Source organism: Myotis brandtii, unplaced genomic scaffold, assembly GCF_000412655.1.
Source record: "Myotis brandtii unplaced genomic scaffold, ASM41265v1 scaffold250, whole genome shotgun sequence".
NCBI classification, from domain to species: Eukaryota; Metazoa; Chordata; class Mammalia; order Chiroptera; family Vespertilionidae; genus Myotis; species Myotis brandtii.
This window is the reverse complement of record NW_005359478.1, coordinates 939,266-954,775: the sequence shown is the minus strand read 5'-3', so window position 1 is coordinate 954,775 and position 15,510 is coordinate 939,266. Positions and strand designations below refer to the sequence as shown.

At 43.4% G+C, this 15,510-nt stretch overlaps 2 protein-coding genes and 1 non-coding gene across 3 annotated transcripts in view; 1 reads left to right on the top strand and 2 right to left on the bottom strand.

The window, feature by feature from the left end:
• Nucleotides 1–6,474: 6,474 nt before the first annotated feature.
• On the bottom strand, nucleotides 6,475–6,546 carry TRNAM-CAU. Its single transcript has one exon. It is a non-coding gene; the product is annotated as a tRNA-Met (tRNA).
• A 243-nt stretch (nucleotides 6,547–6,789) lies between these two features.
• On the top strand, nucleotides 6,790–13,731 carry ILF2 (interleukin enhancer binding factor 2). The gene is made up of 14 exons (XM_005867435.2): nucleotides 6,790–6,893; nucleotides 7,547–7,606; nucleotides 7,786–7,828; nucleotides 8,663–8,767; nucleotides 9,761–9,838; nucleotides 10,176–10,278; nucleotides 10,381–10,446; nucleotides 10,763–10,879; nucleotides 11,760–11,838; nucleotides 12,094–12,181; nucleotides 12,521–12,582; nucleotides 12,660–12,774; nucleotides 12,998–13,088; nucleotides 13,240–13,731. The coding sequence occupies exons 1-14, from the start codon at nucleotides 6,889–6,891 to the stop codon at nucleotides 13,398–13,400; spliced, it is 1,173 nt and encodes a 390-aa protein (XP_005867497.1). The 5' UTR covers nucleotides 6,790–6,888; the 3' UTR covers nucleotides 13,401–13,731.
• A 177-nt stretch (nucleotides 13,732–13,908) lies between these two features.
• Nucleotides 13,909–15,510, bottom strand: part of SNAPIN (SNAP-associated protein) — a 2,520-nt gene continuing 918 nt past the window's right edge. The window contains exons 2-4 of the mRNA XM_005867699.2: nucleotides 15,377–15,463; nucleotides 15,014–15,132; nucleotides 13,909–14,499 (exon numbers count right to left, since the gene is read on the bottom strand). Coding sequence (XP_005867761.1) covers nucleotides 14,398–14,499; nucleotides 15,014–15,132; nucleotides 15,377–15,463 — 308 coding nt within the window. The 3' untranslated portion in view covers nucleotides 13,909–14,397. The remainder of the gene's footprint in view (nucleotides 14,500–15,013; nucleotides 15,133–15,376; nucleotides 15,464–15,510) is intronic.

Here is a 15,510-nt window from a genome sequence, read left to right as displayed (position 1 = left end):
CGGCCGCGCGGAAGGACTGAACGGAGAAGCGTGTGGGGACCCCCGGGGGCCTCTGCCCTCCCCTCCTCCCGGGGTCCGCCTGGGGAGGAAGGAGGCGCTGGTCCGGGATCTCGGCAGGAAAAGGTGTGCGTGTGCGATGTGTGTGTCTGGGGGTGAGGGGTTTCTGGAAAAGACGTTAAAGTAGGTGAACCCTAGGGTCCTGATGACCCAGCCCCTCCAGGACGCCCCTCCACCCCCGTTAAAGGGATCGGCGGAGAATAGGGGCAGGTGGGAGGGCAGAATTAGCTCTTTAGTTCCTAAAGGGTTATTAGGCCGAGGAGGGAGAGCGTGCGGGTGGTTGGAGAGGGAAGAGGGGTGACCTCCGGGCCGCTCCGGGAATGTAACTGTGTGTGTTGTGTTGAGAAGGGTTGCTAAAATGGGTTTCGTGGTGGCGGCGAGAACTAGTGTTGGAAGTGACCAGCGGAGGGGAAGGTTTGGGTGTCCTTACTTGACGGCCGGGCGGCTAGACCGGACCGCTGTAGAATCAGTCTGCCCTCTAGTGGTCAGTAGGCGTCATTGACGATATTGGGCCACCAAGCTCTCCAACCCGGCGCCCAGGCCAGGCCAGGACCCTAGGCTTGCAAACAGTTGCAGGGGACCTAGTAAGGGTTAGGCACCAGCTAGGTGCTAAGGGCAAAAAGAGAAATAGGTAGAGAGTCTGTACCTCAAGAGCTCTATTTGGGACAGACAGTCATAACGTAATATCGTTAAGCACTGTAATATAGAGATGGATAAATTAAGCAGAGGTCCAGATGAAAACTATTCTGCCTGCCTTGGGACCAGGAAAAACTTCAAGGAGAAATAATTCAACAGGGGTAGAAGGATGAGAAAGGTATTCTGTGTAGAGAGAGAGAAACTGAAGTATGTTTTCTATATAGAGAATTTTAGGAGAATTTTGAATATTTCTATGGTTAGAGCAAACAGCAGCCCAACTTAGGATGGCAGGCACATTTTGTTTGGTCTGCGTTTTCTCTCTCTCCATTTAATAGCCCAAACTTAAAAATGGGCCATCATCGCTGGTGTGACTCACTTGCTTCTAGGGTCTGCCCGGGCACTGAAGGGTGAGTCTCAGGTTCGATTCCTGGGTTTCAGGTTTAATCCCCAGTCGGGAGGCAACTGTTGGATGTTTCTTTCTGACATTGATGTTTCCCTCTTTCTCTCCCTCTCCCTTCCTCTTTCTCTAAAATAAATTTTAAAAAATCAGCAGATGGCACATGAATGTTTGGTGTTCTGACTTGTCTTGAAATATTGGAGAGCTGATAATATATGTCCTGCATCTATCCATGATCAATCAGCTGCAACCAGTATCCATGACCTCCTTGAGATGTTTAGTTCATGATGGCTCTTTTCCACCCTGTTCACTCATTGGCATTACTGGCTGCAGTAGCAGTTTATGTTTTCAACCCTGACCTGTGATGTAAGGTGTGTACATGTAGGAATGAATGAGGAGGAGAGGCAAGAAAGGGCAGCAGATGGCAACTTATGCAAGCTTTTGTGTGACAGGCTTGTCTTGGTCCCATAAGGGGAGCTACAGAGACTATAAAAGGTAGATAGGAGATTGGGAGATTTAATATTTTTATATGTTTTTATTGATTTAGAGAGAGAAAGGAAGGGAGAGAGAGAGAAACATCGATTGGTTGCTTCCCGCATGCACCCCAACCAGCTACTGAACCCACAACCTGGGCATGTGACCTGAAACCAGCGACCTTTCCGTGCACTGGATGAAGCTCAACCAACTGAGCCATACTAACCAGGGTGATTTTTTAAAAATATGTTTTTATTGATTTTTAGAAAAAGAGGAAGGAAGAGGTTTAGAGAGATAGAAACATTGATGAGAGAGAAACATCATTGATGTTGATGCTCAACCAATTAGCCACACCAGCCCAGCAGGGTGATTTTTTTGTTTGTTTGTTTTAATGTGTCAATTTTGTATTGATATGCAGCAAGCCACTTAAAATTTTATTTTAAAAAGTTTGGCGAATGTAGAAAGTTTCCATGATGAAATATTAGCCTCCACATACACTACCAGGCAAACTGTCGTAGAGATCACAGAACAGAAAGTTCATAGGCAATATAAAATTGCTTGAAGGACATAGCTTAACATTACTTCAACTTTCTTACTAGGGAGATTTTAAAAAAACAGTTTTGTTGAGGTATAATTGACACACCATAAACTATATATTTAATGTATACAATTAGATTAGTATGGACATATGTATATACTTGTGAAAATATTGCCACAATATCTAGGTAACAAATATATCTATCACCTCCAAAAGTTTCCTTGTGTCTTTTTTTTTTAATCCTCACCTGAGGATTTTTTTAAAATTTATTTTACAGACAGAGAGAAGAGAGAGAGAAATCACTTGGTTGCCTCCCCACCAGAGATCAAACCCCCAACCTGGGTATGTGCCCTAACTGGGACTTGAACCCAAGACCCTTCAGTGCATGGGAGAACCCTCCAACCAACTGAGCCACACTGGCCAGAGCTCTTGTATCTTTTGTGTTCGTGTATGTTAAGAACACTGACATGAGCTCTGTGTCTGTCCCTCCATCAGAGGGCAGACACCACACCCAACCCAAGCTTTTAAGCAAAAAAAAAAAATCTTTTGTGTTCGTGTATGTTAAGAACACTGACATGAGTTCTGTGTCTGTGTCAGAGGGCAGACACCACACCCAGCCCAAGCTTTTAAGCAAAAAAGAAAAAAAAAGTAAAAGAAAAAAAAGAACACTGACATGAGATCTATTCTCTTAAAAAAATTTTGGTAAAAAAAAAAAAAAAAAAAAAGTAAAAGAAAAAAAGAACACTGACATGAGATCTATCCTCTTAAATTTTTTTTTGTTTTTTTTTAGTTCTTTTTCCTTGTTTTTTACCCTCTTAAATTTTTAATGCATAAATTTTTAAGTATAGGGAGATTTTTTGTAAGTAGAATCAATTAAACTTCAGGAAGAGAAGACAATATACAAATAACCGAAGTCTAGGTGACATTGAACCACTCTTTGAGAAGCTGAAGAAGCAGGTTTTTGGGAGATGTTAACAATGTTAGTTTGCTAGGTCTGAGGTGCCTGCAGAAACCTAAATGGAAGTGTCCAATAGGTCATTGGATTAGTGGAACTGGAGTTCAGGAGAAATGACTGGGCTAGATACCTAATTTAATAATTGAGCTCCTCCATCAATAATGTTTGATTAAATAATTTGTCTAATTTCTAAGCTGAAGACAACTAAAAACGTTGGATTAAATACTTTTAAAAATCAAGCCCTGGACAGTGTGGCTCAGTAAGTTGAGAGTCGTCTCATGTACTGAAAGGTTGTCAGTTCAATTTCCAGTCAGAGTACATGCCCCGGTTGCAGGCTGGATCCCTGGGATGTGCAGGAGGCATCATATCCTCCCCCCTCTCTGGCCCCCCATTTTTCCTTTTCCCTTCTCTCTCTCTCAAAATCAATAAAAATATTTTTTAAAAGATCAAGAACGAGTACAAGTGTGAGGAATTATTGGTGTTAGAGCATGAAAGGGCAGAAAAACGAAGTTGAAATCAGCAGTGGGACTGCTTTTACCTTGAGGTCATTTGCTGATCGGGAGCTGGTGGAAGAAAATGGGCTGTGTGGGGCAAGTGAGACAAAATTGGAATCCAAATGTTCCCAAAGATGTGACTCCTGGTAAACCACCATCCTGTTTTGGGTTATGATCCTGGAAGGCAGCACTCTTAGGGAAAACCTAAGAGTAGGGTAAACTAGAAGTAGAAAATCCAGACCCAAAATATTCAAAAACCAAAATTAAGAACCAGTTGATGGGTATAACAGCAAGTTAGACTACACTGAGAATCAAATGAATGATTCCAAAGAAAGAACAGAAGAAAGCCCTGGCTGAGTAGTTCAGTTGATTAGAGTGACTTCCCAATATGCCCAGGTTGTGGCAGGTTGCAGGCTCCATCCTGGTCAGGGCACATACAAAGACGAAATCAGCCATGAGTGGAACAACAAATCTATGTTTTTTTCTCTCTCATAATGACAATAAAAGGGATGAAAAACCTAAGAGAAGGTTAGAGACATAGAGATACTGTGAGAAAGTCTGACACACCTTTATTTGGAGCCCAGACAGAGGGAAATAATAGGATAGAAACAATATGTGAAGAGATTATGGCTGAGAATCTTAAAAAGTAGATGAAATACATTAAGCCACAAATTCCAAGTGCAACAAACCTCAAATAGGATTTTAAAAATCCATATCTAAACCCATCAGAATGAAACTGCAGGAAATTAAATAAAAAATAAAGTCTTTAAAACATAAAAAGTGGAAATAAAATAAAATATAAAAAAGAGTATTAATTGCCTTCAAAAGAAAAAACATTAGATTGACAACTTTTTTTTACAGTAAAAAGGGAAGCCATAGGAAGAAGGAGGGAACTTCACGTGAGGCTTAAGCTCAGGAGTTGCTGTAGTAACCAATCTAAGGGAATAGTGGCCAATCAGAGGGGGTATCAAGGCACAAACATCTGCAACCTTTATAAACTGTAGGGAAAAGGGACTCAGTGGGACTCTTTCCCTCTCCCCATGTGGGAGTCTGTACTTGTTCTTCAATAAATTCCCACCTTTACTGTAAGAAAAAAAAAAAAAGGGAAGCCATAGGCAGTAAAATAACATTGTAAATGTGCTGAAAGAAAATAACTCCCAACTAGGAAGCCATACCCAGAAAAAAATGTCCTTCGAAAACACATGTGAAATAAAGATGTATTCATACAAACCAAAACCAAGAAAGCGACCAGCAGAGGGACACTAATTCTCAAGCAGGAGGAATGTTATTCCAGGTGAGTGATTGGAGTTGCAGGAAGGAATCAAGAGCGCAGCCCCTGGCTGGGTGCATGAATGGGTGGAACAACAAATCTCTCTCTTTCTCATCAATAAAAAATTAAAAAATGGTAAATTTAGTCAACAATAAAAATAAAGTTTAAAAAATGGTAAATCTAAATCACCACTAATTTAATTAACAAACATTAATGTCTTGTGGGACTGAAAATATATAGATAATTAAATTGTGTGCACATATATACCTACACCTACCCAAGAGAAGTGAATGCATCTGACCACAAGAATTTTGCAAAAAAAAAAAAAAATGTCCATAGCAGTTTTATTTATAATGGCAACCCAAATGTGTTTGTCTGCGACTCAGTTGGTTAGAGGTCCTGAATTCATCAAAAGGAGAAAGGACAGACATACACTCCTATGTGGCTCAGTGGTTGAGCATCAACCCATTCACCAAGGGGTCACCTGTGTGTCCAGTTAGGGCATATGCCCAGGTTGTGGGCTTGGTCTACAGTGGGGGGCCTGTAGCAGGCGGTTGATCAGTGTTTCTATCTCTCTATCCCTCTCCCTTCCTCTCTCTCTATAATCAATAAAAATATATTTTAAAAAAGGAGAAAGGACAAACTGTGGTATAATTATTCAATGGAATGCTACTCAAATAAAAAGGGACAAATTACTGATAAATGCAAAAACTGGAGCTGGGGCAAAAAAAGAGTACATACAGTGTGAGTCTATTTATTTGAAGTTCAAGAACAGACAAAACTAATCTATGATCACAGAAATCAGAAGAGAGATTGCCTCTAGTGGCAGGGCAAAGGGGTATGAGCAAACTGAGGTGATAAAAACATCACCTCAGTTGGTTCTATAGACGGAATATATTACTCAAAAATAATGTAAGATTGAGATATCCCAAACTTGAGCTAATAACTTCTGAAGCTAATTTTTCAGTCAACATTATCTCTGAAAATTTCCTTAAAAATGACATCCTTTAAAAAAAAAATATGAGGTAAGCCCTAACTGGTTTGGCTCAGTGGATAGAGCGTTGGCCTGCGGACTCAGGGTCCCAGGTTCGAATCCGGTCAGGGCATGTACCTTGGTTGCGGACACATACCCAGTGGGGAGTGTGCAGGAGGCAGCTGATCGGTGTTTCTCTCTCATCGATGTTTCTAATTCTCTATCCCTCTCCCTTCCTCTCTGTAAAAAAATCAATAAAATAGGAAAAACCTCGCATAAGGGTAAAACCATCCGTTTGTAGAATGAGGAAAGGAAAGAAGTGCGGGGAAACTGCCACGGGGATGGGCCGGGTCCTTCTCTCCTTGCTTCTTCCCTTGCTCGCTTTCTCTGAAATCTCTTTCCGAAGCAGCCTCAGTTTCCCTTCTAGTCCCTCACCATCAGTGCTTTCCCCTCTGATTCAATCCACACACGCCTCCTTTTCTCAGAGCCGCTTCTTCTGAGTAGTGTCCATTGCTGCTTAATGTCCCTTCCTATTCCCTCATTTCACTTGCTAATGGCAAAAACAGCTTCAAAAGATTGCACTTTTTGAGGGAGGAAAAAGTAGAAGGATGGCGTTTACTTTTACTGAAAAAGTTAAAATTCTCTTTTATTCTAGTGAAGGGGAAAAAAAAAAGTCCTGCTAGCAGAGGATGGTTTCGATCCATCGACCTCTGGGTTATGGGCCCAGCACGCTTCCGCTGCGCCACTCTGCTGCTGCGGGTGTAAACGTCTCCTGGTTCCTATAGAAAGCTTCCTACGTAATCTCTGTCCTAATCTCTTTACACAGCGCCGTCTAATGTCTGGTTAAAAAAAAAAAAAATTCGTCATTACTGTCTAGTCTATTCTGATTGGCTAGTTCCTGACGCAGCAGGGATTTTTAATTGGTTTACAAGCCCGTTTTCTACGGTCAACCAATAGGCATAAGCGGAGGGGCGAGGCGGGAGCCAATCGCGCCGTGGCTTGTTGGCATACCGGCACGCCGCCTCTGCGCCTGGCGGCAGCTCGGAGGAGAGGGGCGGTTGGTGTGGCTTCCATTGTTCAGGATCTAGGGCGCCATGAGGTGAGGACACGGAGGGGGTCTGGAAAGGTGGGGGGTATGTGGCCGAAATCGCTGGGGAGGTGGGCCGGGAGGAGGGTGCGCCGGAAAGGACCATGTGCCGGGGGGCTGCCCTGAAAGCGGAGAACTCCGGGTCTGGGCGAGTGGGGGCGATCGGAGGCCGCGGAGGCGGGGAAACCCGGGCCTGGATGGAGGGTTCCACAGCCCGGTTTCTGGGGGTTCAGGCGAGGGGAGTCCTCGGGTTCCCGGAGGAACACCCCTCTCGTCTCCCCATGTGGCCCGAGGAGGCTTGAACGCGGCCTCATTCATCCTCCAAGTGCTTGACCAGATGTGCCCGGGGGATGGTTCACTCTCTCGATGAAGAAAGAAGAGCCTTTAGTCTCTGAAGGGGCAGCGTTGTCGTGTCCGGGGATGATGGGGTGCTCCTTGGAGGGGCTCAGCGGGGGGGGGCGTCGTTATCTGGTGTGGGTTGTGATGAACGTCTCCAGATCGAGGTCAGGGGTGAGGTTGGGCTTTTGAAATGGGGAGGAATCCCAGTGGGAACGGGGATGCTTAGTTTCCACAGGAAAGTGCGGACATGGAGGTCGGCAAGCTTGAAATGATAGGCCAGCTGGTGGGGAAACGAGTTGAAGTCTCTTTGTTTTATGCGTTTCCAGGGGCGACAGAGGCCGAGGTCGCGGCGGGCGCTTTGGTTCCCGAGGAGGCCCGGGAGGAGGGTGAGTGTCCGGCTTCTCTGCGCTGCTTCGTTCCCCATGTCCTCACCCCAGTAAGAGCCTGGGGTGGACTCAGGCACCCGCCTTTGTGAGATGCAGCTGTGGTTCAGAAGCCACATGCTCTCCTGCTAAGCGACTTTATCTTCGGTAGTTAGTAATTTGGACTCTTTCTCTTGCTTTAGGTTCAGGCCCTTTGTGCCCCACATCCCGTTTGATTTCTACTTGGTGAGTACCACTGTCTGTTCCCCGGTGACAGACATGGGGCCTGCCCACTTTTCACTTGCAGTTTCCTGGAGCCCAGCATCTCCCTGTTAAAATGGTGGTTGCAGGAGGAAAGGGGATTAGGGAATAGAGTTGGGGTTTTGAATCAGCTGCATGTTGCTTTACATACAAAAACAGTATAAGCTGGGTAGGTAAGCTAATTCCTTGGCTACTATGGGCAGTAACATGTTTGTAATCTTTGTTATGAATAGTTATTGTATCTCTGGCTTATCTGTTAACGTAAAGGTGGCAAGAGCTTAAGTTATGGCTGTTTCTTCCAGTTTGTATCCTTGTTTGGACATCTTAAGAAGTAAAAACAAGTGTTGTAAGATTTTTTGTTTTCAATTTTTTCTGTTGTAGCAACAGAAATGTAATCTCCCCTGTATATTATTTTTTAAAAATATTTTTTTATTGAGGGGCTTGTATGCATGCATACGAGCATAACTGGTTGGTGAGGGCATGTGCTGGGGGGTGGGAGCAGCCGGGGAGAGGTAAAGGGGGAAAAGGAGACTTATGTAATACTTTTAAACAATAAAGAATTTAAAAATATAATTGATTTCAGAGAGAGGAAGGGAGAGGGAGAGGGAGAAACATCAATGATGGAAGAGAATCAATAATCGGCTGTCTCCTGCACACCCTCTACTGGGGATCAAGCCCGCAACCGGGGCATGTGCCCTTGACTGGAATTGAACCCAGGACCCTTCAGTCTGTAGGCCAATGCTCTATCCACTGCGCCAAACCAGCCAGGGCTGTTTATTATTTTGATAAATATTAAATAGTTGTTTATTTCTGGTTTAGTGTGAAATGGCCTTCCCTCAGGTTAAGCCAGCACCTGATGAATCTTCCTTCAGTGAGGCATTGCTGAAAAGAAATCAAGACCTTGCTCCTAATTCTGCTGAACAGGTATATTCCTTTGGCTTTTTCCCTGTGATTTCTCTGAGAAAGCTAGAGAGGTGAGTAACTACTGGTGAGGTTACTGTTATCAGAGCCTAAACTTCACAGGTTTATATTAGCCTCCTTCTCCCTCCACCCCCAGCCTTGTACATGGGGTGTATGTTCTGAGACCCTCACTGTTTGCCTGAAACTGCGAATAGTACTGAGACTTGTATATACTATCTTTTTTCCTATACATACGTACCTGTGGTAAAGTTTAATTTACAAATTAGACACAGTAAGAGCTTAATAGAAATAACTATAACTTCTAAAATAGAACAGTTATAATAATATACTGTAATAAAAGTTTTGTGAATATGGTCTCTCAAAATCTCCTGCTGTACTGTGCTCACTGTTTTTCATGTGATAATGTGGATGATACGATCCTCTGCCTACATGATGAAGTGAGGTGAATGACACAGGCACTGGCATAGCCTCAGGCAGCTTACTAGAAGGGTTACTTGAACTGAAGCACGGTGACACCTCCACAGTTGATCTGATAACAGACAGGGCTATGGGCAGGTAGCATGTACAGCATGGATACACTAGACAAAGGGGTGGTTCATGTCCTGAGGGGGATGGTGCACAATTTAAAACTTATGAATTGTTTATTTCTGGAATTTTCCATTTAATATTTCCCTAACACAGTTGACTGCAGGTAACTGAAACCATGGAAAACAAAACTAGCAAAATGGACTACTCTAAAATTGTTCTCCTTATTTCTCATGGTGGGTGGAGGAAGAGTGCCAGATTGCATATGTGTTCATATTTTTATTGGAGAATCTATCTTTGAGATAAAAGTTTTCTTCTAGTGTATTCAAGGCCAGATGGGTCAGTGTTTTCAAAGCCCTATATTGGTATTGATTCAGCTTGTATGGAAGGGACTAGGGGGAAATAATTCAAACTGAGAAGTTGCTTATAATTTTTCACCTTAGGTTGTTTTTGTTTCCTGCTGTTTTTCAGGCCTCTATCCTTTCTCTGGTGACAAAAATAAACAATGTGATTGACAATTTGATTGTGGCTCCAGGGACATTTGAAGTGGTGAGTTTTTGATGATTTAGTCCTGGAAAAGGGCAGCCTCGGTTGTGTGGGAATTACATTGGCTCCTGTTTTTTTTAATTCTTCCATCAAAGCCATGCCTACACGGGAAAGTACAATGGAATTCCTTTGTGGTACTGATCTTGGGACAAGACTTGTATTATTGTTTTCAGCTAGCCATGATGTATCAGGCTTTTCTTAATGGTTTTGGGATATGATTTGACCTGTGCAGCTTCCAAATCTGGGTAATAAGCAGCTGTGTTGTAACTGAGCTCTGAGAGGAACTAGGCAGTCTTTTCACTTTTTTTCCTTTCTCTCCGAAATCCTTTTTTTCCAACAGCAAACTGAAGAGATGCGACAGGTTAGATCATATAAAAAGGGAACAATGACTACAGGACATAATGTGGCTGACCTGGTGGTAATCCTAAAGATTTTGCCAACGTGTGAGTATACCTCTTTCTGGCTATGGAAACAGAACATAGCGGTTGGATTTGAGGCATAGGGATCTTTAAAGCCCAAATTTCTCTCCTTTTCTCTCATTTTAGTGGAAGCTGTTGCTGCCCTAGGGAACAAAGTCGTGGAAAGCCTAAGAGCACAGGATCCTTCTGAAGGTTTGAGTTTGTTGCTGAACACGTATTTAGTGGTCATAAGAGCCAGATCTGTCATTCTAAGTGTACAGTTAACAAAGTCTGGCCAGAAGGAAATGTGAATGGAGAGCTTTATGTTGGGGAAGTGTGGGCGAGATCTCCATTGTTCAAAATCCTGTTGATCTCCTTTACTTTTTTTTTATTTTTGTTGACATGATCTTTACTTTCAAAACTCTGTATTCTAAATCCTCATTCTGGACTCTTGCTGCTTTTGAAAACCTATCAATTCACTAATGGAAATCTGAGAGTTAGAACTTTTGAATTTTTTCTTTTCTTTTAGTTTTGACCATGCTGACCAATGAAACTGGCTTTGAGATCAGTTCTTCTGATGCTACAGTGAAGATTCTCATTACAACAGTGCCACCCAATCTCCGAAAACTGGATCCAGAACTCCATTGTTAGTCCTTTTTTTTCCCATTGCTGGGAAATTTAGAGGAAATTCAAAAGATGGTATACAGTTGCTGTTGAGTTTACTGAGCTTGTTGCTATTCCACATAAAACCTTCTGCAACCTAAGTTTATTCCCAAACTTTGTTTTCTCCATCTGTAATTTGGAGACAGGTTTACCAGCATGCTAGTGAAATTGTCAAAATAGGATGACCAGGAAAGCAGTTTGAGGGCTAAGAACTATGGAAATACTTACGGAGTTGGGTTAGGCTTTTGGAAAACGTTGTGGATCTTGTATGCTTCTAGATTTGGTCTAGGGGAAAAGTAGTGAGTTTTGGACAAGTGATTTGCTGACCTGAGAAACAGAGTGGTTTATTAATTTTCATTACTATTTTTGAATCCTCACCCAGGACATGTATTTTTATTGATTTTTTAGTGAGAGAGGAAAAGGGGGAGGGAAACATTGATTGGTTGCCTTCTGTATGTACCCTGACAGGGAATTAAACCTGCAATGTAGGTATGTGCCTGGTCTGGGAGTCGAACCCTTTTAAAAAAATTATTTACTGATTTTAAACATCTATTTGTTGTTCTACTTATTTATGCATTCATTGGTTGATTTTTGTGTGTGCCCTGACCGGGGAATCAAACCCTCAACCTTGATGTATTGGGGTGACACTCTAACCAACTGAGCTATGTGGCCAGGGCAAACCCACAACCTTTTGGTGCATGGGATGATGCTCCAATTAACCGAGCCACCCGACCAGGGCAAACATGGTGTGGTTTAGGAATTACATTATCCTGTCGTCCTTCCAAGTTACTGAACTGTGGTGGTGGGGTTGAATTGCTTGCTTAATGATAGGAATGTTTCATCTTGGCCTGTCATGCTTCTAGTGGACATCAAGGTGTTGCAGAGTGCCTTAGCAGCCATCCGACATGCCCGCTGGTTTGAAGAAAATGCTTCTCAGTCCACGTGAGTTCCCCCCTCACTGTTTGAGCTAAGATAACCTAACCCTTCTAACTACAGTACAGGATACTGCTGTACTTCCTCTGACAGAACTTTTGTGGCTCCAACCTTCTGTCTGGGTTCTGAATTTTATGTTAAGCAAAATTCAAATTGAAATTGAAAGGAGAGAATGTGTAGTTCTGGAAATAGCTTTAGCTGTGTACCTCGGGTGTGGGAGTACATGGTCATTACTTTTAATCCCTGGGTCCCTCCTACCTTTAGAGTTAAAGTTCTCATCAGACTTCTGAAGGACCTGAGGATCCGTTTTCCTGGCTTTGAGCCCCTTACACCCTGGATCCTTGACCTACTCGTAAGTAAAGGGCAGTTGTTCCTGATCTTCCCTATTTAATACTCTGACATCTACCAGAATCTGAAGTTTGGTGAAGCTTAAAAAAATTTCATTGCTGGACAAGTAATCCAATAAAGATTTTTTTAGAGTAAGAGTCGTTATTAATGCCCCTTTGTCTTTTTTATTATTGCTGTCATTTCACTAATGTAATAACGGAAAGGACAGACTAGATGAGCAGTCATTTCAGAATCCCTTCTGAACATGAACATGTTGACTTGGCCTTAATAACCAATTTTCCTCATGATAGCTTAAAGTTGTAGTTTGTTTTATGGCACACCTACCAGATTTATTCTTTTCCAGGGGCACTATGCCGTGATGAACAACCCCACCAGACAGCCTTTGGCCCTCAATGTGGCATACAGGTACAGCATGCTTCTCTGGGTTTGGGACTGGAGGTAAACTGTCTTTTTTGCTCTTTTAACACCTCCCTGTGTTTCAGGCGTTGCTTGCAGATTCTGGCTGCAGGGCTGTTCTTGCCAGGGTCAATGGGTATCACAGACCCCTGTGAGAGTGGCAACTTCAGAGTACACACGGTCATGACTTTGGAACAGCAGGTATTGGGACAGCTCTGAAATGGTCTGTTGTGCGCCATTCTTGAATACTCCTGGGTCTGAAGGCAAAGGGAATGTGGTCTTTAGGGGTCAAGATATGGGGGTTCTCATATACTTTAGGCTTGAAATTGAAAGGTTATCTTCATCTCTGTTTTCATGAGAATGTTAGTCAAACAAGGTGTTTTGATTATATTTGCTTATTTATCCTCACTTTGCTCTCTTTCAGGACATGGTCTGCTACACAGCTCAGACTCTGGTCCGAATCCTCTCACATGGTGGCTTTAGGAAGATCCTTGGCCAGGAGGGTGATGCCAGCTGTGAGTGATCCCTGGGTTGGAGGTTCTTTAGGGTATTCTGTGGTCTACAAAGAAACTCTACACTACTCAGATGTCTTAATACTTCCACTGTGTAGATCATGACTCGTATGCTGGGCTACTTGTCTGAAATCACACCTTTTTTCTCTTCTAGATCTTGCTTCTGAAATATCTACCTGGGATGGAGTGATAGTGACACCTTCAGAAAAGGCTTATGAGAAGCCACCAGAGAAGAAGGAAGGGGAGGAAGAGGAGGAGAATACAGAAGAACCACCTCAAGGAGAGGAGGAGGAAAGCATGGAGACTCAGGAGTGACTCCCTTCTCTCCACTCTTTCTTACCCAAGGGGAAGATTGGAGCCTGAGCTAGCTGCTACTGGGCTCTATTTCTGAGGGCTGGGGGAGACAGGAAAGAAAATAAAAATAAACCACGGAAGGAAATGTCATCCCGCTGAATTCTTATGTTGACTTAGTAGCCAGAAGTCTCCCATCTCTAGTGAAGCAGGTTACCAACTTTTCTTCATGATATTGTAGAGTCTCCAGCTCCTTGAAACCTCTCTCAACCAGTACTTTGTTGTTGAAATGTCAACTGTTCATGCCTGGAAATTTTTTTTTTCTAAGAAAAATAAAGTACTTCCTACTAGGGCTCTTTCTTGGTCTTGTATTTCTGTGGTATCTGGCCACCCTTTTTGCTTTCTGTACTCTTAATTGAAAATGCTACTCGAGTATTTTCATTGTGAACGCTAGATCACAATTTGAAGCTGTATTTGAATTTATTCAAGTACAAAGATCCTTGGAACCTTTCCATATACCAAAGTAAACGAGTATTGTTTAAGCATTTATTGAATTAAATGGTTCCAGCAAGACTACTGTGTTCAAGCCAGTGAAATGTACAACAGGGTGGATGGGTGACTGCCTGCCCTCTCCAAATCCTAAGCATAAACAGGAAAATGGGAAGTCACAGGTAGAGGGGTGTGCTGCCCAGGCCCCAACAACTACCAACTTTGCCAGCCATGTAACAAGAAGCCCCTCCCTGGTTAACTAGATTTGAAGGTAGAGGTGAAACGAGTATGTTCCTTTAAAAAATGTCGAGGTCTCAGCTCATTCTTGGAAGGAAGAGCTGGAATAAATCCTTTGGGACCCTGAGTCCTGCTGAACAGATTTCCGTGGACCCCCACATAAATGGGTACGACTGTTCGAGTGCTTCAAACACAATCCATAGGATTGCCTTGGTGTCCCAGGGTTAATAGGGTGTCCTGAAGGAAATGAGGCAGGTGGGGATAGTACTTGAGCTATTCTGAGGCCCATCTTCTGTTACTTGCTTGGGGAGCCAGGGGGGTAAACTCCTGAATCCAGCATTGCCCTTCTTCGGGCTGTTTCCTTGGCAACACTGTGGTTTAGCCGCCTCAGCCGCTCCTATAAGACAAATTTGTAATCTTAACTGCTCTGTGCAAGGCTTTAGAGCTCACTGTTACCGGGCATGTAAAATATCTTACGCTTGCTCCATCTCAATGTAGGTCTCCTAAGGTATATAAGAATGTAAATAAGAGCCACTGGGCAGTGAGAAGAAACAGTTCTAGCCCGGCTGGTGTGGCTCAGTGGTTGAGCATCGACCTATGAGCCAGGAGGTCATGGCTCGATTCCCAGTCAGTCAGGGCAAATACTCAAGTTGTGGGCTCAATCTCCACTGGGGTGCAATCGATTCTCATCGATGTTTCTATCCCTCGCCCTCTCTGAAATCAATAAAAATATTTAAAGAAATAAAAAAGAATAAACAGTTCTAGACCCTAATTTAGTTGACTTCCTTTCCCCAAAGACTTGAAAAATGACTTTCGTTGAGTTGGAGACGGGAGACATCCCTTGAAAAGTGGAGACACACACTGAGAACTTACAAAGCAGAGCAGTCACTGCTGGCAGGAAATTCTTTTACCTGGGCGTTCTGCAGAATGTTATTGACCAAGACAACTCGTCGCCGGGCGTTAAGGAGCTTCTTTACATAGGGATCGAGATCCAGGGCCACTTTCTGATCCTCATTGATACGGCACAGCTCTGTGGGCGTAATGTAAGGTGCAACTAATACCTGCTGGCTCATGTCTTGTTTTTTGGCAAAGTAGGACGGAAAACACTCTTGCACCACAAGGACCACAGTCACTAGAAACTTAACGGAATCTGAGGCAGCGTTGCCATGCTGCAAGGAAGTGACAGAAACTCAGCCCAGGGGACGGACTTTGGCAAAACCTAAGGTCCGGAAAGCCAGCTGAAGGATTCCGAGTACATAGGGATGCTTACTCACCGGTAGCCAGGTTGTCGATTTGTTCCCGCAGCTCTACCTGGCTTTCTCTGCAAAGAAATGCAAGACCTACAGGGTCAAGCAACGGGACTCAGGACACCTGTTCCCCGGCGCATTTCCCAAGTGCTGAGAGCAGC

What these genes read in the sequence shown, in the direction of transcription:
- ILF2 (XM_005867435.2), top strand. An exon ending in TCCCGTTTGATTTCTACTTG is followed by an intron (nt 7,829 to 8,662) that starts GTGAGTACCACT and finishes TTTCTGGTTTAG; the next exon opens with TGTGAAATGGCCTTCCCTCA. An exon ending in GCCCTCAATGTGGCATACAG is followed by an intron (nt 12,583 to 12,659) that starts GTACAGCATGCT and finishes CCTGTGTTTCAG; the next exon opens with GCGTTGCTTGCAGATTCTGG.